At 48.7% G+C, this 13,104-nt stretch overlaps 1 protein-coding gene across 4 annotated transcripts in view; it reads left to right on the forward strand.

The window, feature by feature from the left end:
- Positions 1-13,104, forward strand: part of ASAP2 (ArfGAP with SH3 domain, ankyrin repeat and PH domain 2) — a 193,443-nt gene that overhangs the window by 166,484 nt on the left and 13,855 nt on the right. For 2 of the 4 annotated variants that reach the window (XM_074393758.1, XM_003927225.4), the window contains exons 19-23: positions 1,042-1,157; positions 2,558-2,625; positions 6,575-6,688; positions 9,278-9,530; positions 12,054-12,188. In XM_074393758.1, coding sequence (XP_074249859.1) covers positions 1,042-1,157; positions 2,558-2,625; positions 6,575-6,688; positions 9,278-9,530; positions 12,054-12,188 — 686 coding nt within the window. The remainder of the gene's footprint in view (positions 1-1,041; positions 1,158-2,557; positions 2,626-6,574; positions 6,689-9,277; positions 9,531-12,053; positions 12,189-13,104) is intronic. The other 2 variants (XM_074393769.1, XM_003927226.4) reach the window with 1 other exon arrangement.

The raw sequence follows: 13,104 nt of genomic DNA on the forward strand, positions 1-13,104 counted from the left end.
TCCCCTCCTCTGCCAGCCTGGCTCCTAGAACGCAGCAGGAGCTCCATAAACATTTAGTTGATAGCTGCATGATGCCTCTCTCTCCACATACATTTTCAGTGGGGCAGGAGAAGGAAAGTCCAAGTTGTTTTTTTTCCAGAGTGGAAGGGGGACAAAAGTAGGGGAGAATTCTAAAAATGAAGCTCCTACACTGTCCCCAGTTTGGTGAAAAAGAAGCTCCTTTTTTTAAATTGAAAACTTAACTGCTTTCCTTCTTATGGAAGCAGCAGGTGCCATCTCCTGAAGTTGCCTTTCTGTCCCCGCTTTGTGCAGGGGCACAAAGCTCACTGTCCCTCGTCAGTATATGATGTTGACCATGCTTGCTAGGGTTGAAGGCCTGTCCCATGTCTGCCAGGCCTGAGCACCTTTTTTGGATAACCTGGTCTTGTGATATGTTAGAAAAAATTTTGAAAATCTCAAGATTCCCCTTTAACCTGCTTTCAGAGGGTATTCCCAGAGTGAACAAGGTGAGGAGCCTGGGGACTCTGGGCTTTGGAAAAGTGACTTTTCCCTTTCCTGAAAGGAATATCAAATAATGATAGAGAAAAGCTCAGCCCCCGTCCTTCCATGGGACAGGATGGGTAAGTCACATAGGCATCCAGAGGCCCTGCATTCAGCACAGCTAGTCAGCCTAGCAGAACACAGTAGCCCGCCCCTAGGCACAGCCAGGGGCCCTGTGAGAAGGATGCGGGGCTCTGGGTTCACCGGGTGGTGCACTGCCCCTACCTTGGCCGCACGTGCTCAGCAGCAGGGATGGCCCTCTCCCTTTTTGACCTCTTCTGCCATAATCTTATTTTCCTGATTGCCTTCTGCTAAGGCTTCCCTGGCCACATAGGCAGGGAAGGTGCCAGGTCCCACCACCTTGGAGATGATTGAGAGAAACTGTTCATTTGGGGACTGTCGGCCTCTCCTGTGCATGTGCCCCAGGGTCCCTGCTGGGCAGTTCCTGGTCCTGTGGTCTGTAACATACTGTGCTCTCTCTCTGTTCCTGTGCTCGGGCAGTGGGAACCTGGATAAACAGACAGGGAAAGGCAGCACGGCCCTGCACTACTGCTGCCTGACTGACAACGCCGAGTGCCTCAAGCTGCTCCTACGGGGAAAGGCCTCCATTGAGATAGGTGAGTGGGCCCGAGTCCCAGGGACGGGCTCGGCTGCACCCTGGCCTCCACCGCCTATCGGCCATCCACATGCTGCTATTGGAAACAGGGCTGGCCCTGTGGGCTCCTGTCAGTGCCAAGGAGGAGAACCTACCACTAACAAGAAAGGGCTTCTCCCTGCCTGTTCCAGAGGCTGCATTCAACATCTGTTACTTAGACTTCAGGTGCATTTATAGGCCTTTTACAGATCATAAGACAGGCAAAGGGGGGGCCTTGTAGCTCTCACAGATGTCAGGTGAATTGAGACAAGGTTGGGGAATTTTGACCTGTTCACATACTCTGAGCCTTCTCATCCCCTACCTGAGGCCACACTTGACCGCTTTCTTGGCTCTGGGTTTAGACGGATTACGGGGGAGATGCTGTATACTGCCCCCTCCTTTCATTTGCACCCCTGCGTCCTCCATGAAGGGCCCTGGTTCTTACTTGGCCCCGGTCCCTTCCTCTCTCAGGACCCCAGCGCAAGGCACAGTTGTTCCCTGAGGATATCCAGCTGTTGGCCCCTCAGGAGGAAGTATTTTTGAAGGACTGTTAAAGAGGAAAGAATAGAAAAAAGACACACATCTGTCTGAGAGCCGTGCTTACCATTAAAAAACTTAATAATCAGACCTCATTGACTTGAGGCTTATTTAGAAGAAAGTATACACTTTCAAGTTTATAAACTACTTGAGAGCATAAAAGTTTATTACATTCCAATGCATGGAACTAGGTTAGCAGTGCTTTTTGTTAGAGATTTATGATGAATCACTTTATTCAATGACCTACAGTTTGAATTAGAATTTTAATGAGATGGCTACTTCAACAGTTTTAGGGGTTTTTGTTTGTTTGTTTGTTTGTTTTAGACGGAATTTCGCTCTGTCACCCAGGCTGGAGTGCTGTGGCGTGATTTCGGCTTACTGCAACCTGTGCCTCCCAGGTTCAAGCCGTTCTGCCTCGGCTTCCCAAGTAGGCCAAGTAGGTCCCTGGGACCATAGGCGCGTGCCACCACGCCCGGCTAATTTTGTATTTTTAGTTGAGACGAGGTTTCACCATGTTGGCCAGGCTGGTCTCGAATGCCTGACCTCAAATGATCCACCTGCCTCGGCCTCCCAAGGTGCTGGGATTACAGGCATGAGCCACTGTGCCAGGCCAGTTTTAGTTTCTTGATTAACTCAAACCTTGTCTTTTAAAGTTGTACTTTCTATATTCAGCTGTAGTTCTATTTAATTACAAGAAACATGCAGCCTCGACTAGGTCAAGCTCACCGTGGATCTCATTAAGCAGATTCAATTTAATTTAGTGCTGCCTTACTGTTTTCTTTTTAAAAATGTCCTGGATGTCAGCCCTTTGCCTTAATGCCTCCTTTGCTTACCGTTAACTTTTAGCCAACGAGTCGGGAGAGACTCCGCTGGACATCGCCAAGCGCCTCAAGCACGAGCACTGTGAGGAGCTGGTGAGTCTCCCGCCACGAGGACAGTGTGGGGTACCCATCTGGGACAGCCAGGCCCATCCTCCTTGGGCAGAGTTTGCTGTGAACCAGTGCCCTGAGCAGAGCTCAGTGTCTCTGATGGGATGAGCCCAGAATCAGCATGCCTTGGAGAAAGCGTGCTAGGGAATCTATAGGGGAGCCTGGGGGAGCCATCCCCTTGTAGTGAGACTTGGGGTGTGAGTCAGTGTTTGCTGGTTGACTGTGTTGATAACATCATGGTGTGGTAGGGCAACTGGAACAGGCCACAGGGGCCTGTTCTCTGGCCTCCACAAGATCTTTGCTCGCTACTTTGCAGGACATCAAGGCCAACCTCCTTTCTTTGTTCCTCAGCCCCAGGTCATGTGGGTTGCTCAACACCATCTTTTCCTGTTCTGGAAGAAAAGACAATGTAGACATTGAAAAGAGCCCACTGGGCCAGGCAGCCCTGGCCTTGCCATGGGCTCCCCTATTGTGGCTTGGGAAGGAAACTTTCTCAGGATCTTTTCTTATTTCTAAAGTGCAGTCAGTTATACCAGTATATAAGGTTGTTGTGAGAATTATTGTCGAATGCTGTAAAGCAATTGACACACAGTAAGCGCTCAATAACTAGAACTATTAAGGCCTGGCACAGTGACTCACGCCTGTTATCCCAAAGCTTTGGGAGGCTGAGGCGGGGGATGATGACTTGAGGCCAGAAATTGAAGACTAACAGGGCAACGTAGTGAGACCTTGTCTCTGCAAACAATTAGAAAATTAGCGAGGCATGGTGGAGCATACCTGGATGTAGTCCCAGTTACCTGGGGGCTAAGGCAGGGGGATTGCTTTGAGTCCAGGAGTTCAAAGCTACGGTGAGCCAAATGGCACCATTGCACTCCAGCCTGAGCAACAGCAACACACCATCCCACAAAAGAAGTTTCAAATTAGCTGGATGTGGCGGCACACATCTGCAGTCCCAGCTACTTGGGAAGCTGAGGTTGGACAATCACTTTGAGCCAAAGAGTTCAAGGCTGCAGTGAGCCATGATTATGCCAATGCGCTTCAGTCTAAGGGAAGAGAAAAGAACTATTAATAATAAATGCTCTACAAGTATAAAGTAACAGTACTGTTTCTAAGCACAGTACAACCACTAGCTCATTTAATCTTTTTTTTTTTTTTGAGATGGAGTCTCACTTTGTTGCTCAGGCTGGAGTGTAATGGCATGATCTTGGCTCACTGCAACCTCTGCCTCCTGGGTTCAAGCAATTCTCCTGCCTCAGCCTCCCAAGTGACTGGGATTACAGGCACCTGCCACCACGCCCGGCTAATTTTTGTATTTTTAGTAGAGACAGAGTTTCACCGTGTTGTTCAGGCTGATCTTGAACTCCTGACCTCAAGCAATTCACCGGCCTTGGCCTCCCAAAGTGCTGGGATTACAGGTGTGAGCCACCACACCTGACCTAGTTCATTTAATCTTCATAACTACCTTACCACATAGTTTCTGCTGTAATCCTCATTTTACAGATGAGAAAACAGGCACAGAAAACCTAAGTGACTTGCCCAGGATCATGTAGCTACTATCTGGCTATAGGGGAAATTAAGCCCTGAGGTCCTAATACACCCATAGTGTGTAATGAATTAACTTCTCTTCTGCACATCTAGTATGGAACTAGCTATCTACCTTCCTTGAGAGAATTGAGAAAATAGCCACTCAGATAATTTTCTACAGCATTTAATTCTCTCATCCTGGTTGAAAAGGCTGGGTTCACAGTGAGTGAGCACATTTATTCTCCTGGGGTTGAGCTTGCTCCCGTATGGAGTGTGGATACTTGAAGGCTGTTCAGTATCCTTTGGCTCTCAAATATCCTTTGCCTGTTGTTTTGGGGAAAACTCTCCAGCTGTGTTTTTTCTCTATACTTACACTGTTGTCACAGCAAGCAATACAGAAGCAGACTGCTATGACCAAAGGTTTGGGGTTCCCCCATACCACCCCGCACACCAAGTGTAGTCACCTGACAGGTTCTTCTTTCCTGCTGCATAGATAAACCCAATTCATGAGACAGTGTTACTGAGTAGAGAAAGAGTTTAATTATGGCAAGTTGTCCGAGCAGTGGGAGGACAGGAATTAATACTCAGCTGTGTTCCCACAAAGGCTCAGAGGTTAGGGTTTTCAAGGATAGTTGGATGGGTCAGGGGCTAGGAAATGAGTGCTGCTCATTGGTTGGGGGTGAAATCATAAGCGTGTGAGAAACAGCCCTCGTGCATTGCATCGTCCTCTCAGTGGGGGCCACGGGACTAGTTAAGAGTCAGGTTCAGTGGAGTCAGTTGGTCACCAGGATGCAAAAGGCTGAAAAAATATCTCAAAAAAATCAATCTTAGGATATGTTATCTTTAGGAGCAACTGGGGAAGTCACAAATATCTTGGCTTCTGGTGCAGTAAACAGTTTTTTTTAAGAGACAGAGTCTCTTTCTGTTGCCCATGTTGGACTGCAATGGCATGCTCATAGCTCACTATAGCCTCAGACTTCTGAGCTCAAGCGATCCTCTCACCTCAGCCTCCCGAATAGCTGAGACTACAGATGCATGCCACCATGCCTGGCTGTTTTTCAATTTTTTGTAGCGATGGAGTCTCACCATGTTGCCTAGGCTGGTCTCAAAACTTCTTGCTCAAGCAATCCTCCTGCCTCAGCCTCCCAAATGTTGGGATTACAGTTGTGAGGTAGGGTTACCATCCACTGCACTGAATGGTAAACGATTACATTAATAGAAAGGCAAGCTGCACCTACATTTTAGCAGAATTCAGACCCCTCCCATAATCCTAGTCTTGTGGCCTTTTATTAGTCTTACAAACACAGTTTCAAGTTCCCTAAGAAGGAGGAAGTCAGTTTTAGGGAGGGACTGTTATCATCCTTGTTTCAAACTTAAACCATAAACTAAATTCTTCCCTTGATTAGCGTGGTCTGTGCCCAGGAATGAGCAAGGACAGCTAGCCTGTGGGGCTAGAAGCAAGATGGGAGTCAGCCATGCTAGACTTTTCTCACTATCATGTCCTTGCAAAGGCAGTTTCACAAGCAGCAAACATCAGCTGGCTGTTCTCCAGTTCAATGAGACACTATCTACCTGGAGGTAGCATCAGATCCCACAGACTGATCCCAGTCCCCAAGACTGTCTCCCACCCCAGACTCCAGTCACAAGTTAGCCTCCAGAACTTCTGACCAACTGGCTTCAAGTTGGGGTTCCAACAACCCTCTCTTTGGGTTTGAATAATTTGCTGGAGTGGCTCCCAGAACGCGAGGAGACACTTGTGTTTACTGGTTTATTATAAAGGATATTGCAAAGGATACAGATGGAGAGGCGCATAGGGCGAGGTGTGGGGGAAGGGACGCAGAGCTTCCATGCCCTCCCTGGGCGCCACCCTCCAGGAACCTCTGTGTGGTTTGCCATCTTGAAGCTCGAAAGCCCAGTCCTCTTGGGTTTCTATGGAAGCTTCATGATGTCAACATCTCTTCCCCCAGGATATAGGGCGAGACCCTCTCTGGGGAGGGTTTTAAGACCCACAGTCAGAAAAGTGGGGGAAGATTAGAGTTCTGTCTCGGGGCAGGAGAAGTTCAGAGAGATTCTGTCTCCTGCAGCCTAACACCTGATGTTATAACTGAAGACTGTAACAAGGGCTATGAGAGTTACGAGCCGGGAACTGTGGATGAAAACTAATACAGCTTACAAAGCCCTTGCTGGGAGTTACCAGGTTTTGAGTTTCAAGGTTACTCTGTGAATCAGGCAGTGGTGGGGGCAGGGTGGAGCTTCACCTGAGACCCAGAAATTTCTGTGAGTTTGCCTTGGACTAGAAGGCAGGCTCCCGTTTGCATACCTCAGTGGGTCCAGGTACATGGCCGAGTATGTGCCAGATGCCACATTAAACACATGAACAGCGGCACTGACCATCCCTCTGTTCTCTCAGCTGACCCAAGCCTTATCTGGAAGGTTTAATTCTCACGTTCATGTTGAATATGAATGGCGACTACTCCATGAAGACCTGGATGAAAGTGATGACGACATGGATGAGAAACTGCAGGTCTGTGCCAGATTGCCAACCATTAAGAGTTTTGATCAGCTTCATCCAGAGCGGTGTGGGTCCTAATCTGTAATTAAGGCAGAGAGCTATTTTGTAGAAAAGAAAATGTAGCTTGCTTTTTGCTTTCACTGATCTCAGTAGGCTTTTGGTTTTACCCTTTCCACTACCGTCTCCTGTCTCCCAGTTCCTGTACCCACTAATTTAAAGGAATTATGTACTCATAGGCAGCCTTTTGCTACAAAGGAAAGGTGTGGGATGGGAGGGGGGCCTTTGATTCCACTGGGTTTTAGAGGAAGTTCTCTTGCTATGGAATCACGTCATAAAGAGCCAGATTTCCCCCAGTCTACATGATCACATTGATCTTGCTGATCTTAAAAAACGTCAACTGAAATCATCAGATGACCTTTAGAGCTCACTGGGTCCAACCCCTTCCTTTATCAGTTGGGAATATTAAAGCTTCAAGAGAAAAGTTGACTTGGCCAAAGTGAAGCAAGTATTTAGAGGCAGCCTTGGGACTGCACAAAGGCTCTTGCTCCTCCTCCAGCTCCCTTCTTACCGTAGTCACCACTTCACACATGGGGCTGTCCCCCAGGAAGATTGCTGCCTTCACCCAGGACTCAGAGCTGAGAGTCAAACTGAGGCAGTGTGCCTCCAAAGCCCTGACTCCTAGCTGTGACCCGCTTCCATCTCTCCTTCAGCATAGTGCTTTGAGGCATGCCTGGAATGTAGTCTGTGTTGAATTAGTGCCAGATGCCACATTAAACACATTTCCGTGGTTTAACGCTTTTTTTTTTTAAACTGTAATCCATTAATGTTCTGATGTTTGTTGAGGATATCAAATGGCATTTCTGAAACCTATTGGACTGTTTTTGCTCATGGAGTTAACATCTGTACTTACTGCTTCTTAGAATACAGAATAAGAAATTGCTTCACTGAGTTAGCTACAAAACAGTGTCAAAGTGAGAAGTGTCAACTAATTTCATACTGACCTGCCTTAAAAAAAAGTTGTAAGCAATCTGCCCCAGCGTGCCTCTTTATCAGGCTGTCACATGCCACATTCCTGTTTTATGAGCAGTGACAAAGCATGTTGCATAGTCCAAGGAAAAGCGCAAGAGCAGGGGTTGGCGTGGAGTCCTAAGACTTATCCACACCACTTACCTGATTCCCAGAAGACAGCAGCAGGGATGGTTTATCCTTTCAGCCCTGGGCTTTGGAATTTAGAAATCTGTGTGAAGAAACACTGGATGCTTAGTTCTGCACACCTGAACTGGGTTTGAACCATTGGTTTGGCCAGAACCTAGAATGGGTTGGTGGTCCTGTGAGGGAGAGGCGGGGCTGCCTGGCATTGTGCTAGAGAAGCACTCATTATATCCATTGAACAGGTAAAGAATGTGGTCAGCAAGGTTGAGTCATTTGCTCACCATCATATCTAGTTTAATGAAGCTGGCATTTGAAATAAAAGTTAGATCTAAGTTGCCTGAGTCATCATTGCATGCATTTACTTCCAAGAAAGCACATGACCTTCAGGTGGAACAGGGTGACCAAACTCTTAAAGGGCCAGATAGTGAATACTTTAGGCTCTATGGGCCTAAACTGTCACAGTCCATGCTACAATTACTCAGCTCTGCCAGGGTGGCTCAAAAGTAGCCTTAGACAATATCTAAATGACAGGACATGGCTATGTTCCAGTAAAACTTCACTGACAAAAAACAGGTGGCAGCCCACAGGCCACTGTTTGTTAACCCTGATTTGGAAGAATCTCAGGAGCTCCTGTTCATAAGGGAAGAAAACATTGATCTCTGCGGAATGAACCATGTAGCTGTTGGAGTTTGACTGCAGCGGGCTGGCCAGAGCTGGCTACCTGTGGAGTAACATAAGAAAGCATGTTTAGGAAGGGGAACTTCAGGAAAAATACTGACTTAGGTTGAGATAACATTGGCTAAAAAGATAAATAGCTTGTATTTTAAATACATCACAGAATGGAGAATTTTAACTTTTAATTCATGGCTTTTTTGGTGTGTGTGTGTGTGTGTGTGTACTAGTCTGTTCTCACACTGCTATAAAGAAATACCCGAGAATGGGTAATTTATAAAGGAAAGAGGTTTAATTTCCTCACAGTTCCGCATGGCTGGGAGGCCTCAGGAAACCTACAATCATGGCGGAAGGGGAAGCCGGCACCTGTTCACAGAAGGGCGGGAGAGAGGACAAGTGAGCAAGAGCAGGGAAAACTGCCTTATGAAACCATCAAGTCTCGTGAGAACTCACTATCACAGGAACAGCAGGGGGAAACTGCTGCCGTGAACCAGGCACCTCCTTCCCTGGACATGTGAAGATTATAATTCCAGATGAGATTTGGGTGGGGGCACAAAGCCAAACCGTATCAGTGTGTGTTTCATTCACGAGACACAAGGAAGAGTGAATTTTCACTCTTGCAGCTCCCATGCAACTTGCAGCTCTCAGGCCACAGTTGAGAGCTCAAATGGTACCAAGCCCAGCAAAGTTGGTGTCAGTGAGTTTTTCCACCCCTGCATTGAATGTTGTCACCAAGAGCAGTTCATCTCACGCCTCTGCCCCGATATTCTCCTGCAGCCTAGTCCCAACCGGCGGGAAGACCGGCCCATCAGCTTCTACCAGCTGGGAGCCAACCAGCTTCAGTCTAACGCTGTGTCTTTGGCAAGAGATGCTGCAAACCTTGCCAAGGACAAGCAGAGGGCTTTCATGCCCAGCATCTTGCAGAATGAGACCTATGGAGCCATCCTGAGCGGCAGCCCGCCTCCCGCCCAGCCTGCAGTCCCCAGCACCACCAGCGCCCCACCTCTTCCTCCACGGAATGTCGGCAAAGGTATGAAGCTGTCAGTGGTCACTCTGAATATTTAAAGGGTCTTGTTTTGTGGTTTGGGAAGTTTGTAGCTGCCTTGCCTCCAACTCGGTGACCTTTGGGTTTTGTTTTGTAGTTATTTTCTGTTTGCTTCCTAAAGGGATTCCATCATTCTTATGCCAGATGGTGGTAGAGTCTCTTGATTTGACTCTTATACTGGGCAGAGTTGTGGCATCTGCCTGGCTTGGGTAACACAGGGACTCCCCCAGGACAGCCTGAGGTGGCTGCCTGGGGTCCCAGGGATAGGCTGAAAGACACGCTTCTGTGGGTCCTCTCACCCACCCCCGCACGCTTCTCTCCACTTTTCTCCACTCTCCCTCCCAGGCTTTCATTCTTTCCTTTTTATTTCTTTTCTGCATGCATCTGGTCCAGCTTATGGCCCCTGCAGTTACTTCTTACCAATAGTACCCACAAAATGAAGGATAAAATGATACTAATTTGGGGAACAGTGCTTGGCCTAATTGCAAAATACAAAACCAGCCCTGTGGGCCTCCCAGTGTCTTAGGGCAAAAAGCATGCTTTTCTTACCTCAGTTGTAACCTGGAGGGTTTGACTCAACAGGTGATACTTTTTGTTTTTATAAATATGGAAACTGAAATTCCCAAAAGTTAATTTGTTCAATTCTGAAAAGCTGCTGGCTGTGGTGCTCCTTGAAGGCAGGTCTGGTGAGTGGCCCGCTCAGCTCTGGGCTGGCTTCTAGTCGTGGCCATGGCCTTCAGAGGGTTTCCCACAAGAAGGGGGCTCCTGAGGTTTTGTTGCAGGGAGAGAGGCGTAGGAAGGATAAGAGTCTGCACAGAGCATGTATCCAGGCACTGTGGCTGCTGATGGAGTGGAGCCCGCATCCCCAAATACATCCCAAACTGTCCTTATGCGGTAGCTGCTAGCTGGGCAAGGTGGGTGGGTGTGTGAGGGTGGCTGAGGCCGGGACACTTGGCCCAGGGCTGAGCAGACAGCTGCAGCTTCATGCTGCATGTGTACTAAGCTGTGTGGCTGTGCCCATCTTCCCTGCCACCCTGGGTGTCTCACAGACCCTCACATGACTCTACTGGAGGCCCAGAGAAGCGGTAATGAACCTGTTATGTGGGTCACTGAGTCATTCCCCCAGGAGCAAACCTGCTGAGAGCAGGCCTTCCCTCAGGCAGGCCCAGAAGCCAGCCGCTTGCTGTCCCCACACACCCCACATCCCAGACAGCATTCAGCCCTGGCTCGACATCCTTGAGCAAGGAAGGCAGTTACATGATGAAGTCACACAGCCGCACCCCCTCCTGGTCAAAGCCCCCAGGCTGGCTGATCAGGGCCCAGGCTGGGTGCAGCTTTCTCCCTGCCTCTCCCAGATCCTGTGGGCAGTCATTAATTCTGAATACCCCACTATCAAGATGGTTTTGGTCATCTTCCTTCCCAGCAGCAACTTCTGTTGGCTGTGTGTGTCACATGAGGAAAGATTTTATTTTGTTTTGCTGGGTCATGGAAAAGGAGGGGTAAACTCTTCATCTTAATCTGCTGGTTTCCCAAAGTCTTGGAATTCAAGGGTTTTGTTTTTTTCCCCATTCCTGTCTCTAGCTTCATTTCTTCTTCCGGTGATGTAGGTCATATCCCTTACCTGCCATCTCCCCCATTCTCTGTGTAGCCTACCCGTGGTCTCGGATGGAATTCCCACATGCCACATACAAATATAAATAGCAAATGGAGTTGACAGTGTCAGCCTTGCACTTGGGGCAGACCTGGCTACCCACGGAAAGAGCTAGAAGGCTTCCTCTGGACCCTGTGGCCTGGCCCATTTCCAGGCCCAGCCCATGCCCTACAGGCCATGCACAGCCTCAAACATGGGGTCACACCTGGCATCTGGGCCCTATGCACCTGAGCTTGGACGTTTTTGAGGCAGAAGAAGGGCTTGTGACCCGGGAAATGCCATCTCTTTTGTGGGTCACCTGAACCTGATTGGTGTCATCTGTGTCTGCTTTCAGCCAGTAATATGTTTGTGGGAGGGAGAGAAAGCCCCTCCCCTAGTGTCTGATTTGCACTCTGCCCTCCACCTGCACTGGCTGGGCACATGGTGCTCCTGTTCACATGGCAGTGACTCCCATGGCCCATGGGAAGGACTTGGTTGGAGGGTGGAGAGGAGCAGAAGTTCAGAAGCTCCAAATGCAGAGCTCGCAAGAGAACATTGTGGCTGCTTATTTCCCTCTTCAAATGATACTGATATTTGAGAAATAAACTCAGGACTTTTTAAATTTCACAGATTGAGAAAACCAGCTGAGAATAGTCCTTGAAACATCTTTGGTTTAGCGGGTGCCAGTTTCTTATCTTCCACGTGCCAGAGACAGAAGTGAACAGGAGTAAAACAGTTCAGGGTTCTAGGTGGAAGGGTCATACTGACGGTTTCATAAGGGGGAGGATCAATAACGCAGTGTTCTGTTTCTGTTTTTGTTTTGTGTGTGCACGTTTGTGTGTGCATGCATGCGTCTGTGTGCATGCGTGTGGGTTCAGTTCAGACAGCCTCCTCTGCTAACACCCTGTGGAAGACAAACTCTGTAAGTGTGGACGGTGGAAGCCGGCAGCGATCTTCGTCAGATCCGCCAGCTGTCCATCCACCGCTGCCCCCTCTTCGTGTGACATCTACCAGTACGTTTTTTTCCTTTTGCCTTTCTTGCCCATGGGCTTTGTAGATCTGGATGGCGGGGGGTGCTCTCCGGAGCCACACACCTGCCGGCACAGACATGTGCCAGGTGCCCTGTGTTGTACGGCCCCCTGTGGTTCCTGTGCAGGCCTCCCAGCTCCCCCAGCCTCCCAGTCACAGCTGCAAACTCTTTCCTGTCCCCCCACCGCATCACCACGGTAGCTCCCTCACTCCCTTCCTCTGTCTTCCCAAGCATTTCAGCAACGTTTCCTCCTTTACACAGTACCCCAGGGTTTCTTTTGGCCATTTGGTGATTTTCAATATTTGGGGACAGTCACTTGGATTACAATCTGGCTTTTTGTTTTTGGGGTTTTTGTTTTTTGTTTTTTGTTTTCTTTTTTGAGAGAGAGGGAGTCTCACTCCGTTACCCAGGCTGGAGTGCAGTAGCACAGTCTTGGCTCACTGCAACCTCTGCCTCTGGGGTTCAAGCGATTATTCTGCCTCAGCCTCCCAAGTAGCTGGGATTACAGGTGCCCACCACCACACCCAGCTAAATTTTTTTTTGTATTGTTAGTAGAGACAGGGTTTCGCCATGTTGGCCAGCCTCGTCTCCAGCACCTGACCTCAGGTGATCCACCTAACTCGACCTCCCAAAGTGCTGCAATTAGAGACTTGAGCCACTGCACCCGACCTTGTCTTTCTTTTTAAGACAGGGTCTCTTTCACCCAGGCTGGAGTGCAGTGGCACGATCATGGCTCACTGCAGCCTCCAATTCCTGGGCTCAAGAGATACCCCCGCCTTAGTTTCCTGAGTAGCTGGAATTATTGGTCCAAGCCACCATGCTCAGCTAATTTTTGTATTTTCTGTAGACATGGGGTTTTCTCATGTTGCCCAGGCTGGTTGCGAACTCCTCGGCTCAAG

Source organism: Saimiri boliviensis, chromosome 1 (genome assembly GCF_048565385.1).
Source record: "Saimiri boliviensis isolate mSaiBol1 chromosome 1, mSaiBol1.pri, whole genome shotgun sequence".
Lineage (NCBI taxonomy): Eukaryota > Metazoa > Chordata > Mammalia > Primates > Cebidae > Saimiri > Saimiri boliviensis.